The sequence below is a fragment of the Cynoglossus semilaevis genome, chromosome 15 (genome assembly GCF_000523025.1).
Source record: "Cynoglossus semilaevis isolate Cse_v1.0 chromosome 15, Cse_v1.0, whole genome shotgun sequence".
NCBI classification, from domain to species: Eukaryota; Metazoa; Chordata; class Actinopteri; order Pleuronectiformes; family Cynoglossidae; genus Cynoglossus; species Cynoglossus semilaevis.
The window spans coordinates 11,313,928-11,337,248 of record NC_024321.1 but is presented as its reverse complement, the minus strand read 5'-3'; the positions used below and the strand labels follow the sequence as shown (position 1 = coordinate 11,337,248).

The following is a 23,321-nucleotide window of genomic DNA, read 5'->3' as shown; positions in this document are numbered from 1 at the left end:
ATTTCACGGTCCCAAACACTAAATGTACAAGGCGCAAATGTAGAACAGTAAAAATGTATAAATTAGCAATTATATTAAATTTAACACAGGCATTTTACAGCTGCCGTAAACAACAGAGGCAGATGTTTTATATTGTGTTTCTTCTCTTCACCACATGGATCAACTGCAACCAATTGTCGATAACTCATTTAGGCTTGGAACCAATGAGGTCATTTATCCGTAAGCAGACATATGAGATTGATTTGGGAGAATGTTTGATAACATTATCAAATCAGGAGCACACTGATGCAGCGTAATGGCTAACACACTAGCTCCAGATCCGTCACTGTGCAGAGACTGCGCAGCTGTTCTGTCCACTGCTAAATACAGGTAGGCAACAAATAGTATTTTCTGATTCATTGTAATTTATTCTGATTAATCATTAGCCCACAGCTTACTTCTCATACAAAAATCTAATTTTTTTGACAACCCCAGTTGAAACATCTCCCATACAGTCTATACAAATGTGTGGTGAATGTAGAAACTAAATTAAATTAATTAAAAGAATCCAAATAACACTTAGTTTACATTACATATGTTTTAATGGACAAGAAACCAAAAAACAAAAACAGAGTTTAGTTGAACACATTTCAAGTTATACATATTTGACAAGTAATTACAAAAATAGCTTAATTCTCTTACAACCAACAACACAACCGAAAGACATTCTCATGAAGTCAACACTAATACTGTCAAAACGTGGTTTGCCAAAACACCAAAGTGTACTCAGATGTTTTGTCATTTATTGACCTCATCACACTTTTAAAACCTCAGCTGATAGAATCTGCAAAAAGAAATAAACACAAGTGACAGATAACCATCAGTTCCCAGTGAAATCAGAACCATTCCGCTTTAAAAAAAAGTCTCACTCATCACTTTCACAATTTTTTTTGTCACTTACTCTGACTTACTGTCATTTGTTAATGACTAGCAACTAATTCAATTACTTTAAAAAAACCCAAAACACCTAGACTACAACTTGAACATTGTTTTAGTGAAGTTTTTAAACTAAGTTTAAAAGACAAACTTACCAATAAATCATGTTTTTTTATTCAGATTTGAGCAGACATTGTTATCCTTCCACCACAAGTTTACTTAATGTAAACCTAAAAAGTAAATTCCAGTTTTAGTATTTTTACGGACCACTTAAACCACACAAATTAACTGTGACTTCAGTTCAACATTACTGTACTGTGACAAAGGAGTTCTTCCAACAAATAAATGGCAATGTAGCACAGTCGTCACTTTAGAACACTTTAGAATTCATACAAAGATAACCAGTATGAAAATACACTTTCCTTATATAAAGTATATGCATGTGTTTGCCAACAGAACAAAAACAAAAACGGTATTTCAAACATTGTAGCCGGTTATTTTAAAAAAAGCATTAATGTTACATTCAGGTGATAAAAGTACATTGTTCTGTTTTTCGTGCATCACTTTTCTCCTCTGGATATAACAATTATCCATGTGTCAGTATTCATGTGATTCCGTTTGTCAAACATTGTTACAACATCTGTGAAGAAACCAAAAACAAACAACAATTTATACATGGTTTTGTATAAATCAGGGCCCTTAAAATGTGTCCATTAGCTGGGATTTAAAGGTGCACTCTGTAAAATGTGGGTACATTTTATTGTCAGATGTACTAAAATTGAATAGTGAATAATTTGGATGATTATTTATGAATATAAATGTATAAAAAGTCACTGTAGAATGAGTTATCTTTTTAAAATGGTCGCGCTCTGGAGATTTTCACATTTGCCTGAAATAACTAAATAACTCACATTATTCAAATGCAGTAAAGTCCACAAAATATCTCCAACTGTAAATGAACATAATTATTAAGATCACTATTTGACCATGTGTATCCCTTTAAGGTGTACCTTTAACTAATAAGGGCCTACTGTATACCATCTGTTGACAGGTTTTTTTTAAAAACAAAAAAGTACCTATGAGAATTGCAACAAAATACCGACATTTATAACCAGGGTCTACTCCTGTATCTGTAAAATAAAAACCATAAAAACCCAACAACAGTTGTCATACTTCTCTCTGTCAGTCCTTCAATCCAAATGTTTAATATCAGATAAAAAAAATCAACCATAAAACACACATTTAAGTCAGCAGCAACAAATACGAAGTAGAAACTGGCAATAGAAATCAAACACGACTCCACCTGTGATTGTAAAATAACGTTAAGCCACGCTGGAACATTTTAGTAAGATAGTTTGATCTTCAGTCGGTTGTTAAGGTATCTGAAACAGAAACAGATCGGAGCTGATTGGCTCCCTGGTTGCAACACTGATTTAATAAAAATACTGTGACTGGTTCCTTCAAACCCGGCCATGAATTTTTACTAAGTTAAAAATGTTGATTCACAGGAATGCAAAAATGTAACATCACAAATTTAAAGATTACACCAAAGTCAAATAAAATGACAAGCATGCCACCACTACCAGAAGTGTGAGCCATAAAAATAAAATAAAAAGATCGGCGTTCTGTGAGTGGCTCGTTCAAATGGAAAGACTATTAAAGAGAGTTTAATGCAAATAAAAAGATAAAGAAATTCGATGCATCTCTCAGGGGGCAACATAACCAAAAAAACTCCCAGAATGCTTAGCAAAACCGCGCCACGTAATGATAATGCATTTAACCGCAAGTGGAAACCACAACATGTTGAACATCACTGTGCAGTAAATTCTTCCTTATGTGCCTGTGACATCACTGTAACACCAGTCAGTTCATGTGTGTGTTTTCTCTTCCCAGGTGAAAGTGGAATCGCAGCGTTCCCTGTCGCCCTCTCCTGGAGAGTTTTCATACGGGAGAATCTGAGTGTTCACTTCAACACAGAGCTCTTCTGCCTCACCAAGGCCGAACCGTCAATCCTGCTCTCTGCTCATCAACGTGTCCTTTCCTCACCAGGCCCCGCACGCCCTTCAGGGCTGAGACAGACGTTTGCGTATGAGCTTCTGCCTGGCCATATCCTCCTTTCGAGAAAACACAGAGAGGAGAAGAGAGTACAGATCCACACTCCTCCATGTGCCAACAGATCTGTCCATCCATCCTCAAAATTTGAGCGAGTGCACACACCACCGCTCCCATTATTACTATCAGGCAGCAAATCAGGTTTTGTTAGTAAGGCACTCTTCAATCCAACACGGTCACGTGGACAGTCCCAGAGTCCCACCGCGAGTTCAGTCTCTTCAAACACAGCTGCATTCTCTACAACACTGAATCTCTAGTTTTAAAAAGAATTATAATACTGTATAATCACAATGTCCCTGTTAAAAAAATCAATATATTATATAAATGTTTTTTTTGGTAGAAAATGGGAGTGGAAGGGGTGAGGAAAGGGAGGCACTGGGATGTTGGTTGTAGTTTTCACTTGCAATATATACCAGATCAATATGTACAGATTTGATGCTGCTGGTTAGTCATCACTGCAAAATAAAGAAAAAAAGAAGCACAGATTTATTAGACATGCATTGAAACAAACAAAAACAAAACCAACAAACAAAGAATCAAAAGACAAATCTAAAATGCACAGAAAACGGTAAACAAACACTAAAATGTGAGAAACAAAACTTCAAATCTGTAGCTTGATAATTAAGTCAAGCGTTTTTCAACAGGCAAAAGGACAGAGAAAAGATTTCTCATTCTTAATAACATTCCATTGGTTAAAAATAAATTTATAGATTAAAATGTATATAGATTTAAACTCATACTTGAAAAACAACCATGAAAAGTTGGGAACAGTAACAGAAAAGCTAATGTAATATGTTATTAATTTATATTATCATTATACTTCTGCCTTTTCCCTGCATTGCCTACATTTCCCCAATAGATGGCGTAGAAAGCAGTAGCATAGAAACGTGTCACTGAAACACTGAAAGACTTTCCCTTGTCCTTTGGCCTGATCGATGAATGGTCAAGTACACATTTCTACTGCCATCTCAGAAAGTGTGCCAACCTTTCAGGGTTCATTCAAACGTCGACCAAACATGTTTTTTTGTTGCTCATGCTTCACAATGACTCAACTCACGCTGTAATATACTCACAAAATGTCCCTGTGTCAAAGAGCAAGTGAGGAGTTTCATTTAGACAATACATTTAATCATTTAAATGTATGTTTGTACTATTTTACTCTCTGTGTATCTCGGTGGTTCTCAAAGTAGGGGGCGGGTCCTCCTTTGGGATCACACGCAGGTATTATGATAATTTCAATATTTATATATGTCCCACAGTGGGAACATATATGTGTGTGTGTGTGTGTTTCGTAGACACACAGTTTTCTCCTGAGCTCAGTGGGTTATGTGCATGTGCCCCCTATTTTGCCCCAACATCCCAAATCTAATTACGGTGGTACTTTAAATTTTTTTTAAATAAATGTTTTACTTTAACTCTCAGCCCTCACCTTGTGCCAGCAGCCTGGTATCGGCAAACCGTCTGGTCCCTGCATTAAAGAGGGAAAAACATTGTGTTCACTTACACAGCATTCTGCAGGAGGCTGATTTAAATACACTGGGTAACTATAATAACATGCACTCTTTTTTTATACATGTTGTCATTAATTAAATGAGAAAAAATGTAAAACAAGATTTAAAAACAAATAAACTGAAAATACAGATGAAGTTTAATTTTATTACTAAAAACACATGTACAGTTTAAAAGAAACAAAACCAAAGAACAAATAAAATGAAAGAGAGAGAATTAGTTTAGCTCAAGGAGAGAAGCAGCAGGAGGACAGAGGCAGAGATACTGTACCAGTGGACAGGGGGCCTTGGGGCCGGAAGGAGGAAGAGGAGGAGGAGGAGGAGCTGGAGAAGCTAACACAGCAGAAAGACCTTTAGTCTGGTCACAGCCCTGTCAGCAAGAGCCAAGTCACACATTCACAGCATAAGAGGAAGAAACTCAGGAGGAAACGTGGGGAAATGTACGAAAGGCTCGGAGAGTAGACAGCAGGCCAAGGGGGAAGAACAACAAAGTGTTAAATGATCGTGAACGACGTACCACAGGGCAAGGCTGGTCCAAGCCTGGAGGACCCTGCTCCCCCTTGTGGCCCTTGGGACCCCTCTTCCCAACAGATCCCCTGTCACCCTGGACATTCAGTAGAGAACGGTTAGTTATACATGGAGGGTAAATATTATTCAACCATTAATGATTGTGCAAATTCAATCTCCCAGTGCCTTCATTCTGCCCACGTGTTAAAATGTTCTGATTAATCTGATTATATTCACAAATGTTAACACGACAGCCTGGACAGTTTCATCAGACTAGGTCACATGTCTCCAACACCAACCTTCTCTCCTCGTTCTCCTCGTTCCCCTTTATCTCCCATCATTCCAGGGAAACCCTGGATATGCAGAATAAAATTCATGAGTCAGGGAGTTGTTGTTTTCTTATTATGTAGATTGAAGTAAATGAAACTGTTATCATTAAAAAGAACTCACATCAAGTCCAGGCTCTCCTGGTCTCCCCTGCAGACACAGATTAACACTTTAGTTAGGTATTTATTTAGACATAAAAAAGACACATAAACACATTTATAGATGATGATGATGATCTCCTTACTTTTTCTCCCTTTGCACCTGGCAGACCCACCAACCCCTGAGACCCAGTTATACCCTGCTGGCCGTCTAGGCCCTGCACATAGATACACGTTGTTGTCAGTGTTAGCCCATTTTGTGTTTGATGGAAGAGTGAAAATAAACACCGACTGTCACTTACTCTGGGTCCAGATGGACCAGGCTCTCCCCTTTCTCCCTTCATGCCAACTCCAGGCTCTCCCTGAAATATAATAAAGACACAATAGTTTTTAAACTATTGTCAACATCCAGCAGGTTATTACAAACACAATAAATCTGTAGTCTCACCTTAGGACCAGGCATTCCATGAAGACCCTGGAAAATATTCAGATGTTAGCGCTTGACGACCAAAGGTGTCACTGTTAAATTTTCAGATGGAAGCTAACACACAGTGGTGCTTACCATAGAGCCAGGAGATCCAGGCATTCCAGGTGGTCCAGGTGGACCAGGTAGACCTGGTTGGGAAATCATCTGAACCTGAAGACAGACGAAATGAAAGAAGTCAGTCTTACATTGATAAAACTGAGCTAAAGTACGACAGAGATAAATATAAAATAACTAAATAAAACAAAAAGAATAGTGAAAATAATTAAGTAAACACCCAAATAAAATAAAATAAAATGCTGTATTTATCCACCATTCTTATCTGTACTTTATAAACCATCAAACCATTTAACCTCCACATTTCCAGGTTAGATTTCCTGTTTAGAGCAGATTTTCTTTTGTTTCTTGGTTTTTGTTTACCCTGGTCTGGTCTCTGAATAAAGTAAACCTAAACATAAAGAAAAACCCTCTTTGTTTTGCCTTTGTTTTCTGTTCTGCCTAAGTAGATAAAATGATCATTATCCATTCACTCTAGCTCTAATTTATGGCAGAAACACCAGTGCTCTTCAGATGTGTTCACTCATGTGTGAAAGACGAATGGACCGCACTAACACTATCCGTGATGAATGATTACAAGTGTAACACTTTCCACCTGTGGCACAGACATCGTGTGTCAGCTCTTATTTCTCTGACGGTAACATTAATAACTGTGTACATTGTGTAGACTTCGAGCAGTGTTAACTGACAGTAGAGGTTATCTCATACGTATTTTTTAAGTTAAAATATATTTTTTTATCTTTTCAGCATCTTCAATTCTGTGTAGAGAGAGAGACGTTAGCACGAGTGCTTTTACAGATACTTGTCATACAGTATATCATTCTAGAGTTAGGGTTTTACTTTTTTGGGACAACATAAATAGAAGTGGGTCATTATGAATAAATAAAAAACACAGCTGGAAAACAAACATAACAACAAACAGAACCTAGAGTACAGTACAAGGCATTGGCAATGCTGCCTGCTTCCTAACGAGCATGGATTTTGAAGAGAAACAGAAGTATGTAAATCAGGGGTGTCAAACATAAGGCCCACGGACCAAAACCGGCCCGCTGTGGAGTTCAATCCGGCCCACTTGATGAATTTTTAAAGTTAAAAACTGCACTTCATGTTCATCATGTTTTGTAAAATTATATTTCATATTTATATACAACATATTTTCTAATGCAGTTGTATTAATTTGCAAGAAAACAAGGGCAGGGGGGCACAGGTGTATTGTTATTTACAGGTAATTAATTTATGACTGTACTGGTTTGACTAATCCAGCTGTATATGGGCCCTGAACCAAAATGACTTTGACACCCCTGATGTAAATACTTGGCGTTGCGTGGTTCTACTGACCAGGTTGTCGTCCAGTCGACAGTCTCCTTTCTCTCCTTTATGTCCGTCCACACCCTGGCCAGAAAAAAAAACGAGATAATGTTCAGCTGTTTAAATACTTTTTTACACTTAAAAAAAAATCCTGTCGACTGAGTTACTAACAGCAGGTCCAGACAGCCCCATCTCTCCCTTCTCCCCTCTCTCTCCTGGTGGTCCTGTCTCACCGTAGTCACCTTTAGGACCCTGGAGGAGAAGAAGCCAGACTTAATCCTATTTTAAGGAACAGCAGAGTCCCGAAAAGCCTTGAATTGGTTCTAAATAACATAGTTGACCACAAACTGCTTAAATAATTGACTGGAATGAATCAATTACTCTCACAGCGGTTTGTGGCATTCATACCTTTTCCCCATCCACTCCAGCTGGACCAGGTAAACCAAGCTCACCCTGGAAGAACAGAAAGATTGACTCCATTGATAAATATGTACGTCAGGCGTTTGAAAGAGTCTGTGTTTTTCATTTGGAAAACTCTTTGAACTCCAGTCTTCTGGCCAGAGAGAGCCTTACCTTCTCCCCTGGAGGGCCCGGGAGCCCAGGTGGTCCAGGCGGGCCCTAGGTACCAGGACAGAAATTCAATTACAAAGATGAACTTAATAATTTTGGCATTAAACTCTGCAGCAATAATTCAACCTGTCAAAGTACAGTTGGTCCAGGGCGGCTGTGGGAACACAACGCTGACATGTCATCACCTTGAATTGATGCTGCTGATTTCAGCAACATCTCTCCAAATGTGTGTCATGTGGTTCTGGGCAGGTAGCTTTTGTTCTGAAAACCGTTGCCCGTTGTGTCAACACACGGTTGACGAAAACTACAACAAGACCGGGATCAAACGGCAACGCTGCGGTTTGGAAAACAAACACAGAGACCTGACAGCAGCTATAAGACTCAGATGAGCTGAGGGCAACTGCACCGTTAGTCAGGAGTTTCTGTGGGTTCCTCATTTGGAGCCAAGCCCTTTCACATTCAAGTATTCAAATGATTCATTGTCTTTTACCAAATACAGATTACAGTCTGTCATTTTCAGGACAATCACAACATATATACAGCATGTAAGTGTTTACAGAGACGGGGAACTCACAGGCGTTTACCATAAGACCTGAAATGGAGCCAAGACACACACAAAAAAAATACAAGACTGATGGGTTTTCACGGCACGGGCCTGACAGTAAATCAAACTCATGACGTCCTTTGTTTTGTTTGACTTCTTCAGTTTGCTGATGGCGACCAACTTGAAGCAATTTTATCTAACTGAGATTGGAAAATGGTGCTGGATGTAATCTCTGCTACACAATGGCCTGGCACCATTTTCCATTCAGTCGATGAAGGACGAGTCGGACAAAAGGGAGAAGAAACGAAACAGTCGTACGACTTTATGACGCACCAAAACTGGATGAAGAATATCATGCCGTCCGCCACGCTCTTAAATCAAACTCTTTATCTGCGCATCCACAATGCTACAGCTCTTCCCTCTGAAAGTCTGAAGGCCATCTTGAACTAATAAAAGGAGAAGCTGTGGTGTCTCCCTGAGGTGTTCGTGCTGATTCACTCTCTGCCTCTCTCTCTCTCTTTCTCTCTCTCTCTCTCTCTCTCCACAACAAAACTGCAGAAACGTGTTTACAAAACAGCCACTTCATCTGAAACGTTCTATCATTCGAAAGTCAGGCCGTGCAAATAATGATGGCGAAAGCCGTGAAAAGAATGATTGTGGTAAATAATCAATCCTTAGCAAGGCCCAGATTTTTACCATCACTTTGAATATCCACACAGATGAAACCAATACAGCGTTCCCACACAAACACTGAAGTGAAGCACGCTCTGGGTGGTCGTTAAACTTTCAGCATTCTACTGATGTAACAGGGATCCCGTGTGTGATTTGAGGCCGAACGACCCGTGATGGCAAGCGGCCTGTGATAAAATCTCAGGTTTATGTTCTCGCCCGACTCCTTTGCAACTATCTCACGCTGCTATCTGCAGCCTTGCATGCAGGCGTCTATTTCACATAAAGGTCCACAGGGAACAGGTTCATAGTAGCTTTTAATCAAATACACACACCACTGCAGAGATTGCTATCTGTTAGCATGCAGCAGGGTCCATGGCAGAATCCGACGGGTCCCGTGTCTGAAGAAAAATGACTGTGAAACTGAGACTGTAGCAACTGTGAGCACTTCCTGTTTGGGTTCTTGCCCCTCATGTGCAACACCTGACTAACGTGAAAGAGCAAAAACGCATAGACGAACTACTCCACGCCGACCTACGGCGACTGACGGCCATGTATCTTCTACAAGGTGCGCTGGGAGCATGCACACAACAAAGCAGCCGAGCTGCCGGACTTCTCTGCATGATTAAACGTCCTTCTCTGTTTTATCTGATGGAAGACAGCAGCTGTACCATATTTGCCGGGTCCGTACGTTTTGTCCAAAATGAGTATGCCTGACTGTGGTAGACTAGTAAGCCAGGCACATTCAGTCACACTCTTCAGATGTGGTCTCCACAGACATATCTAAAACACGTGAATAATAAAAAAACACACACAGAGCCACGGGCTGAGGCAGGTGGGATGAGGAGCAGATTTACAGGAGTTATGAGCAAAAGGATTAATTCTTTGACATCAAATGTGTTAGTTGCTCATCACGCCACCAAAACCGTGCAGGAGCAACAACAGATTACCGAAACACTGATGGTGTTGATGGCCTGTCAGGAAAGAAAATGGCGGCACGTTGAGCTGTGCATTTGAAGTTGTCAGCTTCTTAACACGAGGTGCAGTAATAAACTACTGGCATTTCTTTAACACAACCATAAATCAGCTCACATTGACGTTTACTGTTACTCACCTGGAAAGCGTCCAGGAGTTTCCCATTGAAGTCAATGATGTCTGAAGAACCTGCTTCACCTTTTTCACCAGGATAACCCTGGATCAGAGAAGAAATACACACACACCGAAGGTAAAAAGGTATTTCTTACAAAAACATTTTTACCATTATTTAAATGTTTAAATAGTAATAATAAAAGTAATAATACTGTAGATTTATAAAGAAGTCCAAAAAGGAAGTTGTTGACAATTTCATATTGCTAAAGTACACAATTTGGCTCAGGAGCCACAGGTTGCAGATCCCTGGTTTTTGGATCAAAGAACAGTTGCATCAGTTTCCTGATGCAGAAATCATACACATTCGTATCAAGACGTCAACCTGTGATGTTGTTGCTGTTTGGCAAAACCACTAACAACTAACAAATGATTTTGGTGTTTTAAAAAAAACTGTTCTAACATGTGTTATTGTGAATGTGTCAAGTTCGGTGGGATTTTGTTGTTGTTGTTATTGGTGCCTGAGCTGAAAGGAAGTTATTGGACAGCAAACATACCATGGGTCCCTGTTGTCCCTGCAATCCAGCTTCACCTTTATCACCCTGTGTGTGACCGAATAAACATATGAGGTTTTATTTTATTGCCAATATAAATAATGTATATTTAATATTTAAATTTAGTTTGTAACCTACCTTTATCCCTGGAAGTCCATCCATGCCTCTTTCTCCCTTTTCTCCAAACCCAGGTTCGCCCTTTAAATTACACAGTCAACTTTTAAAATGATTGCAAAACAGGAAATTTAAAGATTGTCGGCAATGACTATGATTCATCTTCACCTTTGTCCCTGCAGGACCCTGTGGCCCTGGATAACCTGGCGTACCATCGTCTCCCTGTCAGTGAGTGAAAATGTTTGGTCATGACTGACATTAACAGCAGATAAAGTCAGTAAAGTACATATAAAATGATAAAGTTACCGGCTTTCCAGGTAATCCCTGTTGTCCCTGTGAATCAGACAAAAATTATGTTATTTTTTATTATGCAGGAATCAGGGATTAAGTACAAAGAAATAAACACGCATAGATTCAAATACTTTGTTTTAAACCAATCTTACCTCGGCGCCATCACGGCCTGGAAAACCCTGAGGAGGACAGAGGAGAATCATCGTTTCAAAGTTAATTTTGACCAAGATGTGAAATCTTAGTTATTACCACTAGGTGTCAGTGTTTGATGAAGAATTGCCAGTTAATTGCTGAGTCAGTCTGCGTTAGTAAAGGAAATATAAACGAGAATAAATAAAGAAAAAGAAATGCTACACAAACATTTGTGTGCAAAGCATTGTGGGTATATGTGAAAATGTTTATTTAGGGACACATTAGCAAAGGACATTATTAGAGGTAATATGGTGGTGGGTCTTATTAAACTCAAGGCTGGGCTCCATCAGATTAGATTAGATTAGATCATATCAGATTATTCTAGATTAGATTGGATTAGATTACATTACCATCATATCAGATTATTTTAGATTAGATTGGATTAGATTACATTACATCACATAAAATGATTTCAGACAGGATTAGACTAGAGTGAGGGGCTGGAGTGGACTAGATGAAACTAGACCAGACTGGATTTGACTGGATAAACCTAGATTAGATTTGACCCTATTTTAAAAAATAAAATAAAATTTTGATTTAATTAGATTAGAAACCGGTTTTTGATACTTTCTACCTGGCAAAACCTCTGGGAATATCTTTCTCTGCTCCAGTAAAAAACACCTGTTGGGTTAGCTAAAACCATGTACACTTCCTTCCTTCCTTCCTTCCTGTCTTGTACATGTTCCTTTCTTTAATTTACCGTGTGCTCACACACCACTCACATTTCCCACTCTGGCTGATGTGTAACATCCATCACAACGGTTTGGTTCAGCGTTTCATCAAAGTGAAAGTGTAGCCGTCGTTCTTCCGCCCCTTTCCTTCACTTCACATATACAACGTGAAGGGTTCACGGACGTCCAGGCCGGCTGTGAAGCTGCGTGTCTCCTCTTTAGCCGTTCCTACTTTTACTGTAGACATCTGTCCACAACATGCAGCAGCTTTCAGCAGTTTTGCTGTTTTGGCTTTTGCAATGCTTTTAATCATCTCGAACAGTACATGTGAAATGGACTCTGTTACACGACAGGGCTGCTCTTTTGTAAACTCTCTATTTTCTGTGTTTGTGCTGAACTGTGCTTTGCCCACTTTCTCACTCTCAGATCAACCACAAAGAAAAGCAACATTTGTTTCTTTCCCCCCACTTGAATCTCTTCTCCCTCGTGTGCCAGTTGAGGGCAACAAGGCCCTCGGTACTTCACTTGAGTAAACAAAAATGTGTCCTACGTCTCCTTCCCTCCTTCCATCCTTCAGCCACAGCTTCAAGCTGTCATTGCATACGAAGAATCCTTCGACGGGCAAAGATCATTTCCAAAAACGCGAAATTGCCTCTGGCAAGAAGCGCAGCTATTGTCTGGTGAGGTGGACAGGCTGGCCGTGGACTGGCCACACTGCCATATCTGTTTCAGGGGTGACTGCGACACGGTGGTGGAAGGGTGGGAGCAAAGGGGTGAATCTGAGGAGTCTGTGGCCGCTGTCTTACACAAAACAGATGGGGACAGGAGTGGCGTTGCTATTCTGGGAGTTTTTAGGTAAGCCACAGCTCGCTGGCAGACCCCAAAATATGAGAATATGGGTTTGGAGCAATTTACTGCAGAGAACCTTTCCCCATTTGATACATGTGAGAAATGCACAGTTCATGGTCTTAGAAATGCAGTTAGTGGTATGTTGAACCCTGCGGTTCAACCCAACCAGGTCACCACATTTGGAGCGACTCAGGTCATACTGAGAAACGCTGAATTTTCACTTTATACATTAGCATCAGGTATGCTAGGAGCTGTCAGGAGCCAATCTAAAAAGTCTAAAAAATGTTTTTTTTTTCATGTAAAATGATGACTTTGAGATCATTTTACATCTTTAATGAGACATATAAAACAAGAGGAATAAAACCCCTGTAATCTTTAAGGAGGGTAGGGAAAATAATGTGGTCACAGAAGTTCACACAAATGTAACGCAATACTTTGTTAACATAGCTCTGGTCTCGTTACAGCAACCTGGCATTTTTGGACTTTTCTTAGTGACAAAAATGGCTTCATTTCAGGCAGATTGTAAACATCACACCACAGAATTATGTTGGTTTCAAGTTTGAGCTCAGAGCTGTAAAACCTAAATTCTTTTCACTGATTTGCAGGTGTTGGATCTTTTGTCAAGAAGAAACATTAAGTTCCTCTTCACCCTGAGCTCTCCAGCAAACACCTCGTGGTTTTGTTGGTAAAATAGACAGGTATTATAAATCTCCTCTGCCCTGACACCAGCCCCAGATTCTGCTAAAGAAAAACAGTCCTGAGAATGATGCTGCCACCTTCATTACTCACTTTTGGAAATGTTTAGTGTTGCTTTTGTGTCAAATGTACATTTATGACTTTAACCTTGGTTTTATGAGGCCACAGCTCATTTGTCCAGAGACTCTTTTCCACCCCTACCTCCTTAGACCAATATCGAAGTACAGATTATAGATGATCTTTAACATCTGAATCAACCGATGACTCAGTTTCCTTCAGCGTCTGTATTTTTTCGCCGTAGGTCAAGTTTAGTTTTATTCTCGTCTTTGCATCAACTTTGGAAAAAAAAATCTAGGTCTTTGTGTGGCACAGCAACGCTGATTAATGATTACTTTTATTAAATCTTTTTTTAACTTAAACTGTGACAAAAACCTGTAGGTTGCAGGAAAATTCCATGGTATCTATACATTTCAATTTTTTTTTTTAATTAGAATGTAAACTGAAATGAATAAAGACTCTTACCTGCTCTCCACTAGGGCCACGGGGTCCATCTTTGCCCGTGTTTCCAGGGGGGCCGCGGGGACCAGGAGGGCCGGGGGGACCAGGAGGACCTGCAGGTCCAGCCTGACCCTGGTCACCCTTATGAAGAAAAAAAAAAAATACAAACAACATTAAATAAAAATGTAATTGTCTCTTGTCCTCCAAGTGGAGAACGTCACTGAGCGGAAAGAAGCTGCAGTGGATACAAATATTCAGCTGAGATGTTTCTAAATTTTTACGATCCACATAAAGGAAGTAAATATGTCGTAATAAAATGTACTCGCAATGTTGACTGAAACACTTAAAGTGCTTATAAATCTCACTCCTAGCTTAGCCGTAGCACTAGCTCCATGGCTGTAAGAGAGGGAAACTGTTCTAAACGATTCTAAATTAAGCAGACCTTTTGGGATATTTAACAAACATTTATACAGAAATGAATTTCAAAAACAAATGTCAGAAAAACTGCTCATAGCCTCTGTTCTGGTTAAGACGTTCAGTCGACGATTTAACTGTAGTAAATGTATTTGTTTTGATGAACGTAACGTTTTAAACGTTTTATGTTGAGCAAATTTACGGCCGCACTGTTATTTTACACATAAAACCATGCAGAACTCACAACGTGGGTTATGTTAGTACAATTGTCATCACACACATATCAAGTATTTTTCTCACATGTCCAAATTAAGGCTGCGGTCAACACTCGTCGTCACACATGCTCCAAGTATTTCCTCTGCTGTGAAATTTTACTGCCCATTAATTGTGTGTGAACATCCACAAGTGCGAAATGTTTTACAACCATTTAATCGTCTTTGCCCTAATTTAACGCCATAATATTCGACACTTGTTATGGGTGTTTATTTCCGCTGCACATCTGCGTTTCCATCATATATTAATATAAGACTTTGCTCCCTTACAGCATATATTAATATAAGACTTTGCTCCCTGTACTCGGAATAATTGTTTTTTGACCACTTGGGGGCAGCAGAAACCAACTACAGACACGATCCTGCGCTATTTCGACTTCATATAGAGAAAGTTTAACAAACAGAAGTCTTTTCAGGCTACATGTCTGTCCATGGTTTACGTCTGTCCCGGTCCATGTCCTTATTATAGTTCTGATTTTTGTTCTCCACCAACTCCTGGGGGAAATATCTGCTCTGACCAGACAGTTGCTCAGCTGTTATATTGTGCTGTTTTAGCTGTAAGGGTGTTTTTTTTCTTCTCCAAACCTTTACTACTAAAAACAGCCTGCTGTGCTGTAGTGAGAGTGAACCAACACTGTAAATTTCTGCTGACTGAAAATCAAAACAACGAGCCGAAAAAATGTCAAAAAGCCCAGCAGAAGTGAAGGGAACCACATGTTGTTGATAATCCACTGCTGCTCTGTCACTTTGGAGAAACCCGTCCGCACATATGGATTTCAAAACTGACAGTAAAGGGAGACTGTCAGGGGGAGAGTGTAATTGGCCAATAGCTGCAGTCGTCATCTGGCCGGTGGGACTGATGTTTAATCATGAAGTACAGCAGAGTCATGCAAATACACGGAACCTCACTCTGGGAATTAATAATTCAGAATAACCTCATCTGTTCAGGCAGAAGGCGCTCTTTCATCTTCGCGACTTATAATGTAACAAATGATGTGTCGCCTCGTATTAAAGAAGCTTTCATCACTGGATTTACATCTTAATTGGGGACATGTCTCTTTCGGGAGACTTCCACCGCAATGTTTATGCCAAACAGGAACCATTAACACACTTGAAGACTCTTTACCGCTGCCACAGATGGAGAACTGGTATTTTTTCTAAATCCATATGATGACAATTCATCTGCAGCCTCTCATCTCTGCTGATATGCCATACATTATGTTTTCATGGGCAGCAAGTCTATGTCACCGAGGTCCTACGGCAGACTGCAACATTTCCCTAGTATGGATCATTATGTTTAGCGAGGTCAGAGCTGAACATGACTGTAACCCGGGGAGATCAACTGTCCTGGTAATGAAAAGCACACTTTCATCCTAGAAGATGTTTTTGTGACTGGTGTAAAACCTTCATAAACAGTTTGACGCGGCCAGATGTGTTAACGCAGTTAAACAAGCAAACAAACACATGCACAGGAAAACAGAAGATCGAACATGAAGATGTTCAAGAGCGTTAGGGCAGGCATTTTTGAAAAGATTGAAAAGGAAAAAACATAAGGTTAAAATTAGGGATGTCCGATATTAACTTTTTGCCGATACAGATATTAACTCAATAATATTTCTTTGTTTATCTGTACAAACCACTGCCTGAGTTGCTGGCCCCAGCATTCTGGATACAATCCCCTGATTATTAAAAAATAAAAAAAAAGGTGCTGCAATGCTGCCATCTAGTGACTTTCACTTTAACATACAGCTGTTTATCCCCAAAACTATTTTTAGGGCACACATTGGCCAGAGAAACCCAGGCATTGCGGTATCGGGTCGGCCGATATTATCAGACATCCCTAGTTAAAATGCAAACACGACTCAGTTATCGTCTACCTTCAGAAAGCGTCTCTGAAAGCTGCTGGACTGCTCTCCGGTTATAAAGCCGTGGTCATAGCGAGGAAAGACCATCTGAGACAGATGGACAGAGCCAAAGAGGGAAGCACATGGAGTGTTGAAATACAAAAAAGGGAGAGAAAAGAGATAAACTAAGGTCAGATAAAAGACGTCAGACATCCACTCTGAAGTGAGAGTGTCCAGAAGTGAGGAGAAACAACTTCTGTGGGAAAAAAATACGGAGATTAGAGTGTTAGTGGACCGAGAGGCCAAGAAAAGCTGGAGAAGAAGATCCTCAGACTGCAGATAGATCAGCAGCCTGACAGAGAGCAGTGGCTGCTGGGAGAGGAAGATACAGAGGTGTCTGCTGGGAGGGACCAACCTTGACGGTGAGAATCTGATTACTGTGCAGATTTGAGTGTGTGTAGCTAGAAGGACCCTGAGGAGAGGAGCGACAAGGGAACAGGTGAATCTAATGCACACAATATGTCACTACAGATGGAATAACTCATCCAAAAAGAAAAGTTTCAGTGTCAAAAATATCAATACTATATATATATATATATACTAATGCTTAAAAACACATAAATATATATAAATATATAAATTACGCAATTTCTTTATGATGTATTAGAAGCAAATACACTGTACACCACAACTACTAATTCCGAACAATATTAAGGTTAAATAACATATAATGGAATATTATATATACCTATGTTCTGTATGTATTTTGTTTTTCCATAAAAGATATAAATAAAATAAACATTAAAAATCAAAGATTCAAGAGTGGCTTTCATAGACTGTGCATAGTAAAAAAAAAAAAGAAAAAAAAAAAGAAAGACGACGGAGAGTTTAATCCACAGCGTAGGAAGATATTTTGCAGAGCCATCTTCAATGTTTGGGCAACAATTCATGAATTTGATTAAGACATTTTCTAAAGTTCATTCAGAAAAACAAAACACTTTTGTCTCCTGTTCGTACGTTGACTGGGTGTGTTAGTATTCCGAACTCAGTCTTCCGATTCATCCTTCCTTTTGCCACTGACTCAAACACAGACAGCCCGGCTCTTTCCAGACGACAGACACTAAGTGCAGTGTTTATATCTGTGGAGCTGAACGGAGCAAAGAGCGTCTACTGGGCTGAGCCCCGAGCTTCTTCTCTGGATGAGTTCACTCCGAAAACAAATGGAAGGATGAGGATGGAGAGACGGGACACAGAGGAGATCTAAGTAGAAGGCAAGGGAGTGGGTGGAGGCAGAAGGGAGAGGAAGATGGAGGGATGCTAGCCTGCTCATGAGGTTTCCGTTAACAGGCTGCGGCGGACGCTGGATAACTGGGGTTTTTCCGACACCGCAAATATCTCCTCCTCCTCTCTTTGGCCTATGGTCTCCTCTCTGTCTACTGTCACAGTCACTAATTCACACCATTCTCACCATGGAGACCACATACATATTTGCTTCCTAAACATATCAAAAAACAATGGACTGTTTCACAGTGGGCTTCCACTCTAGACATTCAACCTCAGGGACTCTCTGACTGTCCTGGAGCTGCTCTAGAGGAGGAAAAGTGAGACTTGGCTCAGGATGAAACTCCCATCACAGCTTGTCTTTCAACAGAAAGTTTCCAGGAAACCCAAACAAGCACGCTACGTGTTTAATCGTATGAAGGCTGTGGGAAAAAAAGGTTAGCAGGGTTAGCCACGTGAACTTTTGTCTGTCCTGTAACATCTGATAATGTTTTGATGGTCCCCTTAACCTGTGTGTTGAATTTGCTGCTAATACAGATGCGCCCCAGCAGGGACACCGAATGTGATTAATTGACAGGAAGTCACAGGTCAACAGAGAATGGTGGGCACTTCCTGTTTTTACTGGAAATTGGCTGGGATAATGATACTAATTATAAAATTACATTTTGTTTGTACAGCACTTTGTAAAATACTCAAAGACAATTTGATTGATCTGCAAGGTCACACAGTATAGTCGAGCCATTCTTAACCACAAGGGCACGGCCCAAACCTGAGCTACCAGTGCCGCAAAAAGTTCTTTTTTTTTCACCTGAGGTCATTACAGTAAATTGTTTTCAATGTCACAATTTCTTTAACACGATTCCAAGACATTATCCTTAATTAAAAATTGAATAAATGTGTTGACCTATTGACCTTTGTTATGTGGCCAAAGGGTGGAAAAGTGATAAAAAGTCATGTTTTACAGCTACAATATTGCTTGTTTGATAACTGTTAACCATGTAAATTAAGTTAACTGGACTCTTAGGTCTACCCCGCCCTCGCCTGATATCTGCTGTGATTGGCTGCAGCCAGCTTTGTGACCCGAAAAAGGTTGAAGTGGCAGGAAACGACTGAATAAATGACATGTGTTAATAATCAGCCTGTTCTGACATGAACTGTACTTAAATTAAATTATGGAATAATCAGTGAACGAGGTCAGTCTCCTCATATGCTAACAAATATATTCCTGTATTGAAACAGTGAACAAATGAGTCAATTATTGTTCTCTACACTTCAAGGAAAAAGTTTCCTGACCTGTGGTCTATGTGTTCAACCTTAGAGGACCTCTAACAGTAGGATTTATGGCTGTAAAAACAGCCCGAATTGATCTGGGTTTGACAGATCTATGAAACCTACCCCTTGGGCCACATGGCATTTACGACTGCAGGAGTTTCCGGTGGTGATATGGTTTTGTTTTGGACCGAGCTGATGTCTCTAAGTGACACTCTGAGGCTTTGAGGCTACATATTAATCCCAAGAATTCAAAGCTGCCAGAGGCTGGTCCAAGGGCAATATGTACAATTTGGAACGCCAAAATATTTAATCCTCAAAATCTGGAGAAAGATGTGGAAATCAACAGGATCACGCCTTGACGGGAATCAGGAATTTCTTGTTAGTTTCTGAAGTGCACCATTAAATGTTGTTCTGCTGGGCAGTGCTGTCAAATTTACACTCCATTTGTCTTTTACTGTACAACAACAGTGCTTCGGTCTGATTCCAATTTTTTTTGACAGACTCAGAGTTTCTGCAGGCCTTTTAGGAAAACATGTATTTCTAATCATCACTCTTCTACAACTTGTCTTTTAACGGACAGTAGAAACTGCTAGAAAACCAGCGACTACTCTGAGAAAAAACTAAATGACACGCATCTGGAGCCACTTAAACAATTAAAAGTTCCGCATGGAACAGAAAATAATTTGTAGAACTGATTTCCATAACCAGGACCAGTTACTATTGTGCCATGCTGCAGGCTGCAATGCTGGCTAAGTCTTGTGCCTTACAGTAGGTAAGTTCTTGGTTCAAATCCCAGTTTGTGGGAGGTTTTAAACCTAGACTTCCACGTAGATTTTGCTTTAATAAACAAGAGACTCAGTATCAACATCAGGAGTAAATGGAAGTGTGAATGTATGATAACAACTACAATATATTCAATGTATCAAACTCAAGGCCCGTGGGCCAAATGCGGCCCACTAAGTCATATTGTGTGGCCACGAATTGCTACAAGCTACCAAAGCATCACAGATATCAAACTGAACAGAAGCCTTAAAAAGGATATATAATCAAAAAAAGGTTTGGGTCAACGTAAATCTCCTCAGTGTACGTAAAAAATGGTGTCAAAAAAAGTGAAAACAAACTCTAGTTGAAACAGGATCGTGCTTCAGGGTCTGTTTTCACTCACTCAGAGTTTTAGTCAGGGTGAGGGTGAGTTATCAGCCTTTTTTTTGTGCGCTACAAAACAACTAGTCTTTCGTGTCAGTAGAACCACCGCTGTAAAGAACATCGATGTCCTCAGAAGAAGAACTCTGACAGAAGGAAATCAAAGGTTTGGATTGTTCTTTAGAGAAATGTCATCTTGACAGACTGCTAAGCCGTTATTCAAATATGTCATAGATTGGATTCTGTTTACAAAAATCAAATAGAAAGTTAATAGATTTTTTTATATAAAAAAGCAATACATTCTAAAATCAAATGTCACTGTCACTTTTACATGCATTGGCCGAACATTTACTGTAGAGTGAATATATGACTTCATTAAAATAAAGCTTCATTTACATGGATTAGCCACGTACTCCCCCATTAAAAGTTTGACACAGACCTAAAAAAACATTTTCTAAATTTTAATCTTTTTTCCCCCCTGATTTATGGCGTACACAACCCCTTTAAAGGAGCTAAGCCTTTGACAGAGGCTTATTTTAAAACCACAGTAAGCGAAGCAGTAGATAATTACAGAGATGTCACTGCGACTGGATTCATATCTCATAAAAAGACAACATGCAGCAGATGAAGACTGCAAAGAAGCCTGTGATGTTAAGAAAAAAAAAACACAGTTCGGTGGAGACGAGATGGCAGTTTTGGCGCCGCCTCAATTTTCAAAGTTTTGATGGTCGGGTTAACAATTTCCATCCGTTTTTAATCTCGTCGTTTTTCATGACGCGGGAGATTCAGAGCTCATCACAGGGACGGGGCCGTGCTGTCGGTGCAGTTGCTAAGGAAGCCGCACTGGATAAACAGACGTGTTTGAATAATTAAAAATAGACCTCAAGTGTTGGATGTTATTATGTGCAGACGTGTGTGTGAGCACACTGGCCTGCCCACACTCACTAACAGAATAGCACTGAAATGAGGACTGGAGTTCAGATGTGAGAACATTTCCAGTGGATGAATGTACATGTCGTGATGGTCTATTACTTTCACTAAACTTGGACTGAATCTCTGTGTGACTCTGAATTGGCATATTTCTCCCTCTGGCTGAAGTCAGGTGAACTGACAGTTTATGATTAACAATCAATAATTAATCATTCAAGAGGCTGGAAAAATGAACGCTTAAACCAGGATAAATCATTTCTGAAATTATTCAGATTGAAATGTTTAACACAATTTAAGGCAAGTAGAAAGAAAGTAGAATGACGCACTGTGTATCCAATAATTCCATCTTCCATCCACTTATTGTTGCTCTGATATACAATTCATAGACAAAAAAGGTTCTCGTTTTACCAAAGCACCTTAAATTTAAATGCTGATTCATCGCCCGGTATGTGAGAGGAAATTACTTTTTTTGAAAACTGTCTCATCGTCTCAGATCAATTAACTGCATCTCACTAACTCACACTGTCTATCTGATTCTTTAGAGGTTTTTTTAAGGGGGGTAACTTCATACAACAATTGATGATTTTTTTTTTCTTCAGTCAGGCTCTTTTCCCATTGGCTCAGAAGGTCAGTTATTAAATCACCGTGGTTCAGGAGGTCTGGACTACTGCTACTTTGTCTCTATGGATCTTAAAAATACAAGTCAAAGAGACAGCTGCAGCTCATCTCAGCTGCTGCCGTCGACGTCCTCACTAACACCAAGGAAAGTGGTGCGCATTACTTCAGTCCTTAAATCACCGTGTGGCTTCCTGTGTGTCAACAGGCAGACTTTAAGGTCTATAAAACGCTAAATGTTTGTGAAACCTAGCTCTGATTTACTCCAACGCTACAAAGGCCCCAGACCTCTCAGGTCAACCGAGACAGGTTTACTCGTCTTTCCAGAACAGCAACTTCCTGAATCCAAAGTCTGGAAATACTGTCAGGTCATTTGGAAACACAATGTTTGCTTCAGGTCGTTAATTAAGAAAATGTGCAACCTCCTTTTAATCCCATTACCCTGTTTTTCCTTTTTGGCCTTTTTATTTTTATTGTCTCTTAAATGCAGACACCTGGCGTGTCTTTTTTAATTACTCGTGTCTTAGTTTTGATGCATTTCCTTTGGGGCTTTGGCAACAATTTAACTTCATCTAAGTTTGCTCTAGTTTGAACTGTTGAACATACACGCAGATACTTGAAGATAGATTCTGCAGAAATTGTCTCGGACAGATGCCATGTGGTTCACAAAAAAAAAAAAAAAAAAAAATAGCAGTGTGTGGTGGTGTAAGGTGTACTCACAAAAATATAATTCAACAATACAAGTTAAGAAGTTTTTCAACAACAGTTAAATGAAAAATTCTAAACACCTTCAAAAGATCTAATATAATCTTCCAGTCAAAGACAGTGAAGGTGACTTACCCGTGGCCCAGTGACACCTTGGTCACCCTGGAAGACAAACAGGACAAAAGCACGTGTCAGCAGTTAGTAGCTTTGTATAATCATGAATGAGAAAAAAAAAATGCTACGGTAGAACCAGTGTGGCAGACAGGTTTGAACAGTAACACTTCTGTATAAGGGAAGGACATCAACGTAGGTCATCTGTCCTCAGACCAACTGAGGATGTTGACATTCTGCCGTAAATCATTTGAAAAGGCCACAATTGGAATCATCTGCTTGGTTGTGACGGGTTAAGTGAGAGCGGAGTGCACGTGCTTGGGGTTGCTGTTTTTCTGATGAGGATTTGGAGTTCGCGTTCTCATCACAGCACTGTGGCAATGATTACACGAGGAGAGCCAATTTTCCTAAACCTCAGCATCATCTGTCATTTGCAACCAGGGCTCATCAAGCCGGGGTCCTGGTCCGACAGATGCTGTTTACCACTTTAGCCCTGTTCTTGTGGTCGGGCTTATCTGGACGATATTCGCTTGAGCGCAAAGTGTGCATGCACAGGGAGAGACGCGCAACGAGTTTCTCATCAGTTTTCTGCATGTAACGATCTCATGCACGGAGCTGCAGGAGCTGTGCCAGCTTATATGCTCGGCTGGGCTGAGGTTCAGAGAGCGGGAAAACATCTGGCTA

At 40.0% G+C, this 23,321-nt stretch overlaps 1 protein-coding gene across 2 annotated transcripts in view; it reads right to left on the bottom strand.

Moving 5' to 3' along the window:
• Positions 1-279: 279 nt before the first annotated feature.
• The window catches only part of LOC103391032 (collagen alpha-1(XXIII) chain), a 132,532-nt gene continuing 109,490 nt past the window's right edge, over positions 280-23,321 (bottom strand). Inside the window, exons 8-29 of one of the 2 annotated variants that reach the window (XM_025063122.1) lie at positions 22,662-22,688; positions 16,996-17,052; positions 14,075-14,191; positions 11,297-11,323; positions 11,160-11,186; positions 11,022-11,075; positions 10,878-10,937; positions 10,743-10,787; positions 10,214-10,291; positions 7,890-7,934; positions 7,725-7,769; positions 7,488-7,568; positions 7,347-7,400; positions 6,030-6,104; positions 5,916-5,942; positions 5,770-5,829; positions 5,614-5,685; positions 5,493-5,519; positions 5,342-5,395; positions 5,053-5,139; positions 4,457-4,495; positions 281-3,482 (exon numbers count right to left, since the gene is read on the bottom strand). In XM_025063122.1, the coding sequence (XP_024918890.1) occupies positions 3,480-3,482; positions 4,457-4,495; positions 5,053-5,139; positions 5,342-5,395; positions 5,493-5,519; positions 5,614-5,685; positions 5,770-5,829; positions 5,916-5,942; positions 6,030-6,104; positions 7,347-7,400; positions 7,488-7,568; positions 7,725-7,769; positions 7,890-7,934; positions 10,214-10,291; positions 10,743-10,787; positions 10,878-10,937; positions 11,022-11,075; positions 11,160-11,186; positions 11,297-11,323; positions 14,075-14,191; positions 16,996-17,052; positions 22,662-22,688 (1,161 nt within the window). In that variant the 3' untranslated portion in view covers positions 281-3,479. Of the gene's footprint in view, positions 3,483-4,456; positions 4,496-5,052; positions 5,140-5,341; positions 5,396-5,492; positions 5,520-5,613; positions 5,686-5,769; positions 5,830-5,915; positions 5,943-6,029; positions 6,105-7,346; positions 7,401-7,487; positions 7,569-7,724; positions 7,770-7,889; positions 7,935-10,213; positions 10,292-10,742; positions 10,788-10,877; positions 10,938-11,021; positions 11,076-11,159; positions 11,187-11,296; positions 11,324-14,074; positions 14,192-16,995; positions 17,053-22,661; positions 22,689-23,321 lie in introns of both variants that reach the window. The other variant, XM_025063123.1, reaches the window with a different exon arrangement.